Source organism: Protobothrops mucrosquamatus, unplaced genomic scaffold (assembly GCF_001527695.2).
Source record: "Protobothrops mucrosquamatus isolate PMUCROS unplaced genomic scaffold, P.Mucros_1.0 scaffold170, whole genome shotgun sequence".
NCBI classification, from domain to species: domain Eukaryota; kingdom Metazoa; phylum Chordata; class Lepidosauria; order Squamata; family Viperidae; genus Protobothrops; species Protobothrops mucrosquamatus.
The window spans coordinates 221,373-237,572 of record NW_015386531.1 but is presented as its reverse complement, the minus strand read 5'-3'; the positions used below and the strand labels follow the sequence as shown (position 1 = coordinate 237,572).

At 34.7% G+C, this 16,200-nt stretch overlaps 1 protein-coding gene across 1 annotated transcript in view; it reads right to left on the bottom strand.

Annotated features, from left to right (window-relative positions):
• MEIS2 (Meis homeobox 2) overlaps positions 1–16,200 on the bottom strand; it is a 226,073-nt gene that overhangs the window by 150,468 nt on the left and 59,405 nt on the right. The window contains exon 8 of the mRNA XM_015813574.1: positions 14,292–14,437. Coding sequence (XP_015669060.1) covers positions 14,292–14,437 — 146 coding nt within the window. The remainder of the gene's footprint in view (positions 1–14,291; positions 14,438–16,200) is intronic.

Genomic DNA, 16,200 nt, shown 5'->3' with positions numbered 1-16,200 from the left:
TAAAAGTATTTTAATCGGAAACACAGCTGGTAATATTTGGTTTTAATTCGGCTTTTATCGGGGTTTATTTTTTTGTATTTTTGTATTTTTGTATTTTGTATTTTTTGTATTTTGTGTATATTATTTGTTTTTAATATGCTGTGAACCGCCCTGAGTCCTATGGGAGAAGGGCGGTATACAAATTAAAATAATAAATAAAAATAATAATAAAAATATTCACAGAAGTAGTATTGGAAGAATTGCAAAGGTCTAACCAGAAGAAAGAAATCAAAATCTTGCCAGAAGTAGTTCAACTAGTAGAGACTAACCCGGGGGGGGGGGTATTTGTAAAAGAAGCCAGCATTGCTACTGAACGATGCTCATTCCCAAACCAAGTACTCTCTCTTCGGAAAGAACAAAGTCCTGAGCATCTGGAACAGCACCAAAAGAAAAGAATAAGGCTGCATGTCTTGAAGCTTGTTACAAAAATAACTAGCATAAATCTTAAAAGATGCCAATACTATAATATCAAATATAAGTACCACCTCATTGCAAGAAGCAAACCAACTGATACACAGCACAGCTGCAATTATAGCTAAAGATCTTGAATACAAAACTAACAAACAAGACTAAAGCCAAACAGTTCACCATCCAACTGGAAGATCAGATTGGAAAATAAGATCAGCATGCTAAGATCAGATGAAAACAAGCTCCAACAGTTGAAAGAAAAGAAGCTGAAGAAGCTGACCTAAGAATACCTGATCAAAAAATATCACTTGGAAACAAGGAAGACTAGGAAAACACTGGAAGCAATAAAGCAGCAAATAACAGTCATAGCCAAGAAAATCAGCGATACAACATTCAAATTGCACACTACAGGTAGAATCTCCAATGTTAATTGAATCAAAAATCTTTCTACCAATCCATCAAGGGAGAGAGTGAAATGAATCAGTCAACACAAGATAAAAAAAGAAACAGTGCAGTTGTGGGCACAGCTATGGGACAATCCCAAAAAAAATACAGCAAAATGGAGCTTGGATAAAGGAGGTGGATAATGAAAAAAATAGAAAGCTGAAATGAAAGAATTTGTAAAACAGCAAAAATGTTGGAGAAAAGAGGAAGGAACATCAAGAATTGGTCAATCCAAGATGAATATGAACTGCATGGTTTTTGGTTGAAACATCTGATGAATCTACACGCACTCACTGTCAAACAATTTAACAATACAATGCAAAGAGACAAAACTGAACATTGGTTAACAATAAGAAAATCATACTTCACAATAAAAAAAATCCAACAAAAGAGGCAACACCAGGCAACTACAGGCCAATTACCTGCTTACCCACAACTTTCAAAATGTTAATTGGTGTAGCAGCTGATGCCATCCAAAAGCACCTAGTTGAAAACAAACTCTTTTTTTCTGAGTTTGTTTGCCCAAACAGTAGAGAAACAAAAGATAAACTCCTAGCTGACAAGATGATTATGAAAAAAATGCAAGAGAAACATTTGCCTATTCTAGGTTTTGGGGAAGGACTTGATATGTGGACAAAAATGTCAATCTCAGTCTAGACTTCTGGCTGCATGATCAACTAGAACAGGAACATTCTATCATAGGGGATGTGATGATCTTGAAAAATACTCAAAAGGAGTAGAAAGAAATACACCAGAAAATTCTGAAAATAAAATGTGAATTAAAAGCACAAATATTTTAATTAGGTATGACTACAGAGAGTACAGATGAAAAGCATCACAACTGATTAAGATATATGGTGACAGCAGCAAGAATCAATCTTGCACATCATTGGAAAAATAAGCTTTCCAACAACACAAAATATGCAGCAATGGAAAAACTTTATATATTCAGTATATATAACTTGTCTTGTAAAGTTATATATACTTCACAAGACTTCAAAAAACAAGATATGATATATATGTATATATGAAGTTATATATACTTCCCAAATTAAGAGAGAAACACCTGCACATGGAACAAATGAAAATATACGATGCCGTCAAAAGAGTAAAAGAATTGAAATGGAAATGGGCTGGTCACATAGCAAGAACTGGTGGCAGGCAGACTAAGGCAGTCATAGAATAGATTCCACTTGATAAAAAGTGTTCACAAAAGAGACCTAAAAAAGGTGGAGTGACGACAACAGCAAGTATTGAGGGCCCAACTGGCAAAGGAAAGCTCAAGACCGTATTGGTTGGAAACATGCAGAAGAGGCCCTCATCCTGCAGTGGATAGACAATGGCTAGGATGTTGATGATGATATATAACTAAATTCCAACAAAAATGGCTCCCTAATATACAACATATTACATAGCGGCCAAGCTTTTTTTAATATGCTTTTTGAAGAAAAAGAAAAATTGCTTCAAGATATTTAAAATTATTTAAATAGAAATTGGCAATAATTGTAAATGTTTAAAGTATGCCATAAAATATTTAAGTAATAGTCAGGAGTTGTGGGGAAAAAAGAGAAAATAATACAGGTAGTTCTCGACTTATGACCACAAATTTCCATTGCTAAGCAAAACAGTTGTTCAGTGAGTTTTGCCCATTTTACGATCTTTCTTGTCACAGTTAAGTGAATCATTGCAGTTGTTAAGTTAGTAACATGATTATTAAATGAATCTGCTTTCCCCATTGATTTTGGTTGCCAGAAGGTTGCAAAAGATTTATTTATTTATATTTTATAATTTAATTTGTATCCCGCCCTTCTCCTCACCGGACACAGACCAGTTGCCAAATGTCCAAATTTTGATTACATAGCCAGTTGCCAAATGTCCAAATTTTGATTACATAGCCATGGGAATGCTGCAATGGTTGTAAGTATGAAAAATAGTCATAAGTCACTTTTTTCAGTGCCGTGGTAACTTCAAACAGTCACTAACTGAATGGTTGTAAGTTGAGGATTACCTGTAATAATAACACTTGAAAGCTTCCCCCCCCCCCCATAATGTTCTTTTTAATGTCTTTATTTTATTCTTAATTATTCTTGTGGCTATTTTTAATATTTTCTTGTGCGTTTAGCACATAAATTCTTAGACCTACTCATTATTTTGTTGTTCAATTAAATGCCTTCACCAAATTCCTGAGAGGCTGGCTTGACTAGAACAAGCAGGATAGTAAAACCATAAATAAAGGCAAAGTATCAGCAATGCCAGTTTATCTTTTGATTTGATTGTTTACAGTGATTTCATTTTGATGAGTGTAAATGATATATTTCAGGTGGTCTGGCTTGCTATCATTATGTTAACAAAAGATTCATAATAAGCAGCAAAATGGCATTTACTGTATTGTTCTTAACCAGCCAGGTTAATGAGCTGTAATAGTTGGCCTGTGTTTGATGAATGATATGCCATATGGTTCAAATTTACCCACTGGCCCTGTCTCAGCAGATAGCTTAAGTGATTTCAAACCTGCTAAAATGTATTACATATTTGTAACCTTCACTATTTTGATCTCAGAATGAAGAAGATTTTAGAAACAATTATTTGATTCAGATATAACAGGGACCAAAAATTTTCACTATCAGTGAATGAGCTGTGATGAGTCTCATATTCCCTGCTTTCTCTCTTCCTTTGCAACTTGCTGGAAGAGAACATGAATCTTCTGATTTTAATCAACCCACAAATCAAGTGATTGTGAAATTAGTGAGTTAAAAAGAACAAGCCAGGAGTAAAATGTGGTTTTTAGATATTAGCTTATTCAGAAACCATGATAAAAACAAACCAAACTTTCCTTATCTTAGATATCACACAACTTTGTCTAGTTTTAAACTAAAAGCAAATGTTTCTCTTGTCCTCTTTATATAGGAAAAAGGAAAACAAAGAACAATAAACATAGATCAGGCTCACTGATGGTTATATCCATAGCAGAAAATCGTAATTTCTTTATATATATAAACCATTATTCCCCTATCTCTGCTATAAGGCTACCAAGTATTACAGATGAAACATCTATTTGTTAAGCTATCCTTTGGAATGAACTCCTTCCCAAGGCTCAGGCATGGAGTCATGAAACCTTGGCTTTTCTCCTGTATATTGTGTCAGGATAGTAATTAAGCCCATTTTCTTCTGGGAATATGCTCAGCCTCAACTACATGTGTTTTCCCGAAAATAAGACCGGATCTTTTTTTTTTTTTTGCCTCCAAAAGAGGCACCAGGTCTTATTTTCAGGGGTTGTCTTTTATATTCAACTCTGGCACCGACAGCCCCACCCAGCCGGCCCACTTCTTCTGACCGAAGGAGCAGCTTCATTCTGCAGCCTTGCATTTTGCAGTCAGGCCTTTCTGGAAGGTCTATGCAGTCGAGTACCAAGCTATGGATTCAATCCATAGCTCAGTTCTCGGCTGCAGTGGCCTTCCGGAAAGGCCTGTGACTGAGAAATGCAGGCCCGGTTGCAGAAGACGCCACAGAAGTGAGCTAGCGAGGAGAGACCTGGCTGCACGGTGAGTGGATAGAGGGCACGTGGGGCAGCTCCACACCCCAACCCCCACCCTAGCTTGATTTTAAGGTGTGTGCCTGGCCCCAAAATGAGGGATTATTATTGGGGTAGGGCTTATATTAATCCTACCCCCCAAAGTCAAGCTAGGGCTTATTTTCGGGGTAGGCCTTACTTTTGGGGAAACAGGGTATGTAGGTAACTGCTTTGTTATTTTGTGTTTATATTAGTTTTTGTTGATGTATGCTGCCTACAATCATAAATTATAAGTTGGAAAGCTTTTAATTTCCTTAACTAAATATATATAAAATAGGCTCATTCATGTTTCAAAAAGATTTGAAAGAAGTACTTTAAGTAATACAAGTGTAGCACCTTTCCTGATATTCATTAAGTTAGCCACATCTCTTTTCAGACAGGCAAAGAAGTCTGACCAAAATAGCCGCTTTAATGAGCTGCAAAGAGGAGTTGTGGCTCCCCCTATTCTTCCCACATCCACAACCCTGTAAGGTTGGTTGGTGGTCTAAAGTCACCCAGCCAGCTTACATACCTAAGAAGGGACTAGAATTCAGTCTCTGCTTTCTAGCCCGGTATTTTAACCACCCAGTACCAGACCAAACTGCTTCTTTCAACTTTCAGAGGAACTACATACCCTTGATATACCCCTTATGAGATACATGTAGAGATCTTTAGACATTTGGTCATTTCACTAATACTCTGCTGCACTAGTATCTAGACTCTTTGTAGAAGCTCAAGCAATTAAAATAATTCAAGAATTATCTCTGAAAACCTGGCAATTTTTTAAATACACTATGGAATACGTGTATAATTAATGTACATTATACATAAATGACAAAATGGTATTTTTATAGAGTTTTATAGATAATTAGAAATACTGAAGTCAGGTATACTATAAACATGAATCAAATGTTATTCTAAATATTATCACATCATTTCCTCAAACTAAATTAAATCCAGGTAGACTTATATACATTTTATTTTTTAAAAAAATGCATTTTTTCCCAGTAGAGAAATCAATACAGTATTTAAAGAATATATTCATTCTCTTTTAACTATTTTTTCCTGATACACTTTACATAGATATTTATCCCCAAAAAGCATCTTGGATTTGAGACTAATATAGTAGATAGTTGTATAGCAGAGTAATTTTTATTGTAATATACTGTATATCATAAAAACTCAATTGTCATTATAAAATGTTCAATGGTTTTGGATTACACACCAAATTAATACAGCATAGAGATTTTAACATGACACTGAGGAACCCAATGAAGTGAGACAGTTCTTGGCCGTCTAGTAGAGAGCATGCTTTTGAAATATTAACTTCAAAATATACAGGCCTAAAAGACATTTAGATATTCCAATTTATTAAAACCTCAGTGATTAGTATTCAGCAAATAATAACAAAAGGAAAAAATAAAGTTAGGTTGTGTGAACTTGTAAAATAACTGTTCCAGCCTTTGACAGAAATTTATATATTCAGTAATTTGCATATGGAGTAGAAAATATTTAGAATAAAACAGAAATATAAGTAAAATCTGTACATATGAATTAATCTCTCACTGGGAGGTTTCTTGTTGTGGTACCATTTTCTTAATCTGTTTTCATAGAAGCTATCTGAAAATGCCAAAATCTTCCTCAAACATCTTCCATTCAAAAGAATCCCAGAAACAATTCTAAAACCATATCTAATGCTAGGATGGAAGTTGGTTGTCCTCAAATTAATTCCTGGAGATCAATGTAATGGAGGAATTGAAGATTACAGGGAAGGTATTTTCAGTAAGCTATCTTAAAATAAATAGTTAGAAGAGAATTTTTATAGGATGTGTATCTCCAAGTTTCACAGTTCCAAGTAAGGCAGTAATTGTTGCTCTGTCCCTTATCTTTTTATCTTTCCATTCACCACTCACTGAATAATTCATCCATAAATTTTTCCATCATTATTAAACTGAAAGAAGAATTAAGAAATATCAAAAAGATACAAAATAACATTTTAAATTCCTAATTTTTAAAAAGTAGAAGTATATCAGCCACAACTATCTAGAGTCACTTGAGGAAACGGGCAGCTATAAAGACCAAATAAAGAAAACTGATTTACAGAAGGTAGTGCAGGTCCAAATCTAAATGCATTGCTAATAGCTGTATTAGTTGCAAAACCTAATCCCTGCCAGTTTGGGTTAAGGGTGGAGGAATATCTATACTGTCACAGGCAGGAGACTGAGTTTAATTCAAATCAGACTGCCTCTAAGCCATCCAACGGGCTCAAAAAAACCGTGGGAGCAGGAGTGATGTCTGACTTCCTGCCACTTTTCCCACTGATTTTGCTTGTGGAAGGCTTGCACGGAGCATTGGAAATTATTAAAATGTCACCACAGCTGCACTGCAGAGCAATGCAACAGCAGCTATTTTATTAATATAACTGGTTTGAAGATACTTGAAACAACCCATGGGACTAATGAGTCCCAGATTTCAGATGTTAGCCCATTAGATCTACCTTGATTCAAAAAAATTTGCCCCATGATGTACCATTTGCCCAATTAACAGTTACAAACAGACAGGAGAGTTTTAGAAGTATATAGAAAAGTTTTAAAAATGAATTTTTAATTAAATATTAGTAAAACATTCAGTATGTCATCAACAGCTTAGTCTATCCTTTTCTAGGCAATCCACTATTTCAAAGCAATGAAGTTACTCTATGTGAGCATTTCTACTTCATGATGTCCTCACCCTAGATCCACCTAGGTCCACATTTTATGGCTATCAAAATATGCTTTGTATTCTCCCTTCAATACCATACCAATATAACTCATAGGTTTTTGATTCTAAAGTGACCTTAAAATTATGCACACATAATTTTGGGATTTTTTTATTACAGTATTTGTTTTAGTTTTCTATCTCCTATGCTCTTAAAAAGGGAATTTGTTTTGGACAATTTGGGATGACCAACTGCACTATGCTTTGGTTTTTTTCCCCATTGGCTTCCTTTGTAATAATGTGAAACTAAGAGACAATTTCTTTAATAATTTTACTGGGCAATCTGAAACCACTTCCTGATCAGGTCTTTGTATGCTTGTTATTTACCATAATAATCATTCTTTGAAATCTCTTGAATTCATTAGCCTTAGACAATACTACTCACATACTCTGTTCCATAGTAAAACAAGAGGTATTGGAGTAATCTAATCAGAACTTGAATGACCCTCAGAAAATGCTCAAACATGGTGATCAGTTTCTAAGTCCATCACAGTCTCAATTCTTCTTTGCACTCTATCAGAAATAGGATTAAATCTTACATGCCACTTCTCTCCCAGTAGCTTCTTCTCCTTATATGAAACTGTTAAGTTCCAAAGGCAACTATGCAAACATTGTGGCTTTGGGAAAATCTCATTTTATATGGGAATGCTGGATTCATCAGCATGGACCACTGAAAATTAGTTTGTTTTGGCATTTAACATGACTTTTGAGGCATTTTTTACCTCATTCATTACCAGATGAAAAACAATTATCAAATGGGATAAAAGATTATTTCATTTAATAATTACCTTTTTTGTAATGTAAAAATATATTAATATAGATTTAGGTAACTTTATAATGCACCCCAAATTAGTTCTTACATGGAGCCTCTAGATTTGTCTCCACATGCATCTCAGTGTGGCCTCTCCTTTGTTTCATTAAAATTAAAAACACTAAAATAACTCACACTTTTTCTATGTGCTTATAGATTTCCATGAGCAAGAAATCATAGGATGCACAATCCTTTACTCAGAAGTTGATGCAGCTTGTAGGAAAGATCAGTGCCATTTTCTGTCATATATACCCACTGTGAATTTTCCAGTGTTGTTAATTACTATAATCCCTCTACTCCTTGGTAAGGCAGTAATGAAAGCTTTGCCAAAAAATATTCAAATGCTGGAAATGTGTCTATACCTAAAAAGATCAGAATTGTACAAGCAATGTTTTTCCCTCGTGACATCCTATGGAAGCCAAAGTTGGACTTTAAAGAAGCAAGATAGAAAGAATATTAATACTTTTGAAATCTGATGGTTGTGAAAGCTCTTAAGAATATCATGGAAAGCCAAGAAACGAAACAAATGGATCATGGAACAAATCAACTTAAAGTTCTCACTCAAAGCACAAAGAACAAACTCAAAGTATCATACTTTGGATCCATTATTTGAAAAGTTAGTTTTCTGTAAAAATCTATAATGCTTAATGCTTGGAAATGTGGAAAGAGAACAATTAACAGCAAGATTAATGGTTTCATACAGCAACATTGTACCATTATAACTGGGGACAGATCCTGCTGGAGAAAATTTATTTATATAGTTGTTAAGAGTCTATACTACGCGTGTCAAACTCATCACATCACGTGATGTGTCGCGATGTATCACGACTTTTTTTGCATTGCCAGAGCTGGGGTGGGTGCAGCCTCAGCATGATGCAACCGGTCCATGGGCCAGCAGTTTGACATCCCTGGTATATACCAACTTGATTGCACATAATCAGCCAGATAGACAAACAAATCTCTACCCTTTAAAACAGTGGTTCTCAACCTTTTTAATGCCACGACCCCAACCGGTCGTAAGTCGAGGACTAAACCGGTCGTAAGTCGAGGACTAAACCGGTCGTAAGTCAAGGACTACCCAACCAGTCGTAAGTCGAGGACTTTCCCTGCCCGGGAGTGCCGCACATGTGCGGTTCCGCCCCCTGCGCCGGCCGAGGCGTAGCTGGCAAGCGGCAGAGATGGAGCAGGCTGACCACCAGCTGGCCCAGCCCAAGGGAGGTAAGGCACCCACCAGAAAAGGGGAAAAAAATGGCGGACAAAAAAATGGCGGACAGCCTTGCTTGGTGACCCCCGTGAAATGGTCGATCGACCCCAAATGGGGTCCCGACCCACAGGTTGAGAACCACTGCTTTAAAACATAAGTTTAAAAAAGCTTGCACGGGGAGAACTTCTGGTAGAAAAAACTTGTCTGGCTACATTCCAAAGAAAAACAAGATAGCTTGATTATCATGTACTGATTGCTGGCTTGAATTTGATATGAATAATCATCTAAAGCACTAAGACAAATTAATAATATGATGCACTTATCTTTAATAATATTCCTTCCACCTCTATTTTGATCGAAAACACCCCAGCCTGCCGTTTTATGATAGAGGCTCAGGTTCTATGTATTAACCAGTTAATATTATTCAGAACAGAATAGTTAATAGTATCAATTATGCCCTTGGCCAGCTCCATTTATGGACATTTCCTACTGGAGTTTATTCTTTCATATCTCAGTGTTTCAGAACTAGTTTAATATAATGAATAACAAGTGTTTTAAACTACAATTCAGGAAGCAATTGTGAGCAACACAGAGATCTCACAATATTAAATGATTTACAGACTTATAATTAGAACAAACCACAACTGCTCTTTGTAAATGGTAATAAAAATAAACATTTAAGTTTAATAAACCATGCAAAAACTATTTAAATGGTAAATTAAAGTGAATGGATAAAAATCTTTCTTTAAAAAAATAAAATGTATTAATCTTGAGTTTAAATCTAAATTCTATATAAGATACCTCTAAAAAGGAAATAAGATTGAATGGAATCAATGTGCAATTCTCATCTCAGATGACTAAAAGTAAAAAATCATAAACTTACATAGTTCCTTCCTTTGCAACTGCTGCCAGTTCTGATTATGTACATTTATCTTGAAAACAGTTTTACATCATGCAATAAGTTTTTCTGTGGCTGCTACGATAAGAAAACTTTCAGCCTAACACCAGTGTGAGCAAGAGGTATCTTTGTACACAAATACTTCCTGTTTTCATTCTATGATCAAATATGTTATTTGCAGAGGAGAGCACTTGAGAGAGGAAAACAGAGATGTCTGAAAGACTAATTGAGTGTACTAAGGGGCTGTTTGGCATGGAAGAAAAAAAAAAGCTTTCCAAGGCTATGTATAAACCTTGCACGGGTCAGATTTCTTGCTGTTCCTTTTCTTTAACTCTCTTTGAAGTTAAGTAACAACAGCCTTAATGTCAGGTTTACGTTTCTGATATCATAATCTTTATGTACTTCTGAAAAGCTTATAGTACCAGGTTAGGATTTCCTTTACCCACTCAAACACTGGATATTATCCAGAATAAGCAAGTATGCTTCCAAGCAATTCATCCTCAGATCCTTTCATCTTCCTGTACTATTGTAATACCATACACAAGGCAGTTCCCAATTGCATAATAAGAATATGGTTGGATTATAATGGAAGCAGAGGATATTTATATAAAAAAAGTTTTGCATATAGCCCACCATTTGTATTTCTGAAGTTGTTCCAAAAGTAGGATTGTGGAACTGTAGTATTTATAATTAGGAGATAACATTATGAAATGTTAATGACAATAGGTCAAATTAATTTATGAAGAATTTTAATCAACTTTCAAAAACTTTTGTTAATATACAGAAGTAGTACAATAAAGTTTGAATTGCATTGTATAATATTTATTGCATTAAGTATTGTTAATGTGTATGTATGTATGTATATTTGTATCTGATAAAATATTCCACATACAAAAATGTTTTGTGGCTTAAGAGTTTTTCTCAGTACTTTTGCCTGCCAGGCCAAGAAGAGGTTAATGATTTTTGTCATATTGAAACTAACAACTAACAATTGCTACAGTTGGCCTTTAGTATTTCATTTGTCCTTTTCAGGTATTCAAAATAGGTGACAATAGCTTGCAGTTGAGAACATATGTAGAGAGACCCCTGTGGGTTATGGAAAAAGTTGTTCCATACTGGTTGGGTGTTTGAAAAAAAAAATACAGCCAGAGTCCTTTTATGTTCCTTTCATTAATGAGAATGCATGAATGTCAAAATGCACCAATGGGCCATTCAAGGGGCAAAGCCTTAGCAGCCCCTTCTTTAAGAACACATCCTGGGATGTAAAATACATTTGCTTAACAAATTAAAATAATGAGATAATTCAATTAGTTTCTTCTTTAAAGAATGAGCGAAAAGGGTACATTGTAAGATTATTGTAATAGAAGAATAGGTCACACAGCACAAAAGGGTGGACCAACCTATTTGAAATAAGGTTAGAGAAGTAATGAACAGAAAAGGTTTAAAATTAGAAGCTGTTTTTATAATAAATTCTCTCTGAAATAGTGTTTATAAAAAATAACATTTATTTTTAGGACTGGAGAAAAATATATTTTGAAAGAACTACATTGCTTGAGAGCCAAAAAGAAAAAAAAATAATAATGAAACGAGGCACTATATAAGAGGATGATTTTTTCCCCCTCCTCTACATGCATTTAGGGCAAACTTCTTTTGAATTTTCAATTCACTAATCAGAGGTCTGTACTATGATTCTGAAGCTGGAGAATTATGAGATAGTACATTCTTTGACATCTATAAACTCATTAGATTGTATTTTTTTAACTTATTCAAAGGTCATCCTCATCAAAGCTTCTGATTTTCTTTAAGTCATAAATTTCTTTAAGTCATTTAAAGTGAGTTTGGGGGGGGGGGAAGCACAGAATTTCAAGACTAAATAATGTCCTGGAAAATGATATTCAAAATACAATATACACAAATGCTTCTACATTCTACACAAATGCTTCTAAGAAAGCATGAGCTGAACACTTTTCACACAGCCATTTAGAACAAAAAGCAGTGGAGAAATCCATAGAAATGATGTAGAAGATTTAGTGAGAGAAATTAACATCAAGCTTAAGTGAACTGAAAGAGTGTACTCATAGCCCCCATTTTTTTTCTTTATCATTGTGCTGCTCTTCAAACTACTTCCTTAACATTAAAAAAAATCATTCCCGTTACACTCAACTTCCAAATTAAAAACATTTTACAGGTTAGTAAATCTCCAGCTGAGGTGATGTAGCAAAGAACAGCTGTGAAGTAATTTTGATAATGATGAGAATAATAAGCACATGGCAAGGTTCAGGGCTTTGCTGTTGCAGCTTCAGTGCTCTTGAATAGATAAAAGTGATTAAATACTCCTGATTATCCCTGACCAATATGTAATGGATTTACAGCCCTTTCAATTAGTCAGTATTTGCTTAGGACTCATTATTTTGTCTTTGGTTAAGTAATCAGCCCAGAGACTCATGTTCTGTCTAATTCCTCTGAGCCAACTGGGTACTATGGGGCACCTGACCTTTGGAATGGCCATAGCTGGAAGGCAAAAATAACCACTACTCTAGCAGAGATGCTGGCTATTTGGAATAATCCTGATCCTTTAGGCTAGATCAATTCACCTTAGTTTGATAATAATGTTCTTACATCTTACATTTAACAACTGTGGCAAGAAAGTTTGATAAATGAGGCAAAACTCACTTAACAACTGTCCTGTTTAGCAACAGAAATTTAGAGCCCCAAATGTGGTTGTAAGTCAAGGACTACCTATAATTATAAGTTGATATAAGTTGATAATTATAAGCACTTATCATTGTCATAGTTCAACAGGGGCTTTCTTTTAAATTATTAGTCTTCACAGGTGGAAAGTATCACAAATTGATAATTTTCTATTTCCATGTAAAATTAAGTGACTACTACTTCTGCAGATACATATTTTCATGCCTAAATGGTAACAGTAAACAAAATACCATCTCAAAATATCAGTTGCAAAGAGCATAGGTTGCTATTAAAATATTCCTTTGCCCATTTTTAATCGGTTTCCCCTAAAGTCATTATGGCTAGCTTTTAAAATATGAGATTAAAAGAGCAATTTAAACAGACAGGATTGAGAAATTATTAAAAGTATATCCTTGATACAACACAAATAGATTTTCTGTATATTTGGAATATACATACAAAAGTACTGTACATTCCAAAATGAGTATAATACCACCATTCTGAAGGTCTAGTCTATGGACTAATCACATCTGTTTAATTCTGTGAAGATCTGAAACTCACATTAAATAACATCAATGATATCACAGAACTGCTTGGTTCACAATAACTGAAAAGTTATTTAAGCTTTCTCTGTATGCATGCGTGTGAAATCTCTGACTGTGAACCAACCTTCTCCAAGTTGGTGTCTTCCAGATATGCTAAGAATTATAGAAAATAAAGGCCGGCACATGTGGAAGGTACCAGATTGGGTACCCTATAGATTTAAACTGTTTGCAAAAGACACCAAAATTAATTGTTATGTTTCATTGTATTTTTTTACTTGAGATCATTCATATATTATACACACATATCACTCTAAAATTTACATCACAGTAAAATATCAACCTACAATATCTTAATACATTTTACTGTTTTATTTATTGAATTTATACAGCCTCACACCTCATGTTTATGACTCAAAGTAGCGCCCAAAATTAAAAAATAAAACAAAATAATCAACCTAATTAAAACAAAACCCATTAAATGTAAGTAGTCCTCATTTAGCGACTGCCTCATTCAGCAATCATTCATAGTTACAACAATGATGAAAAAGAAACTTTGCAACCAAGACTCGCATTTGCAACCTTTGCAGGTCTGTGAGCTAAGTAAAGTGAATTAGAATTGTAAAAGATGTTTCACATAGCAATCACTTCACTTAACAACACAGTTGCTTTCCCAAATCACTAAATTAAGACTACCTGTACAATAAAAACAGTTACAATTATATAATAAGAAAAAATCAAGGGAGAGTGCTTTCTAAACTTATGCACAATGGAACATTTCACAGGGCTCCCATGAGATTCCCAGGCCCAATGGCAAAAATCAAGTTTTTTTTATATTAAAGTAATAAGTGAATAGATTTTAAATTCTGAAAAAGAAAATTAACTATAAGGACTTTTGTTCAATAGAATTCTTTAAAATTCTTTAAATTCTTTAAAAGTCCACTTACTGTGAGATGTTGGAAAAGCCACGCTCTCATGATATTTGTTGCTACTTTGGGGAAGATTCCTCTTTTCTTTTGACGCTTTTTATCCTTGTCTGGATCATCATCATCACCTGTGCCGGGAGACGCTACACTGTTGTCTAAACCATCCCCTAAAAGAAAAAGAAATACGACAAGAGACAATAAACAACCATTGTAAGACCATTTTATTAATCAGATTAACTACTCAAGCACTAATGAACTGTTATTCATATATGAAAATATCCAGTATTTTAATGTCTTATTAAATATAATTTTGATGCAAATACAAAAAGTTAGAAACCATTGTCCATCCAAATATTACTTTTATACTGCATACATGCACATTAATTCAATTATAGATGTGTATTTTACATAGTACAATATCTCTTTTTAAGTTATAGGATACAAACTGTGAAAATCTACCACGAGAAAACCTATTTGCTATAAATGCATTCCTTGCAACCCTCAAATTAAATGTTCTGTAGTCTACATATTTTGAAGCCTCTGCATAGGTGACAATAAATATTTTACTGTTTAATGAATGTAACATATTATCAGCTCATCCCTTCCCTATAGGCTCTCATCTTCCTATAATGCATGCATGGATGTAAGCTTGTACACGCAAGTCCGCAAACATAAACATATCTAGCATGATCCTGAACGGTTTTTGCAAAACATGAAAACCTTTGTGTCTGCATCAATGATTATTATCCTATTTCTAAAAAAAAAAAAAAAAAAGATGTACATCAAGGTTGGGTGCTTACTTAATCAGAACTTTCCATCAACATCTTTCTCTTCAGTGGTTTTTCCTGGCATTAATTGTGCATTAGCAAAAAATCATTTACTTTTAACAGTCATAGTTATTTTTTCTTGCCCTCCAGCAAAAATGCCTTGAAAGCATGCCTGGAGGGCATCTAAATTATGTATCTGAAAAACTCTTCTGGCAAGGCATTGCAGGACCCCTACTTTCTTAAAATTCATACGAGCACGTCTTCCTGTTTTTGGGAAGGCATCAATCAAGAGCAGCAATATATGCCATATTCCTACATTAATATTTGAACTAATAACTCTTAAAAAAAGGAAAGAAACAAGATCCGACTTGTGGCATAATCAAATGCAAAATAAATGAAGAATACTGGGACAGCACTGAGACTTTATAGATTGCTGTGTTTTCCTTACACATCATTAGCCCGGAGCCACACGAAAGAGGAAAACAGAGAAGTGGAGAGTTTATGCTCCCTGCTGGTGTTTAAGAAGCTGAGGTCCTGGAAGGACATCTGGGAATTGCACTGAGACGGTGGTTTTGTAATTTAAGAATAGACATTCATTAGCAGTAAATGCCATAAATCCCATGCTAAGTAAAAACCTTGTCCAAGAAAGCCTAAAACAATAAACTCTGTGCTCAATGTAGCCTGAGTCAGAGGCTTCATGGCTTCCTGAGGAATGCTATAGACCCACAAACTAATTCCTATTGCCTCTTTTCTAGTTCTTTAGCGCTGTTAAATTAAATGCATTACTGCTATACAGACTATTTTCCTCCAAACTTTAAATTTTATTTCTCCTTTATTGGTATTACTCACACACCTTTTCTTTGGTATGTCTTAAGCATACATGCATGAATGCATAAGGGTTGCAACCATCTAACCCTCTTTAAGAAAAGAAACAAAAATATCCTGAGCAAAGAACTGGAAGATTAATTTTATTGACATTCCCATTTTAACTGCAATGTGATATCTTCCATCACATAGAAAAGATGGTCCTCACTATTTACAGAATGACAGGCCATTTCATTACAACCACCCTGCCCCAAGGCTGAGTAGTTCCCTTCCATCTGCCAAAGGGGACTCACTTCTCTCTCTCTCTCTCTCTCTCTCTCTCTCTCTCTCTCTCTCTC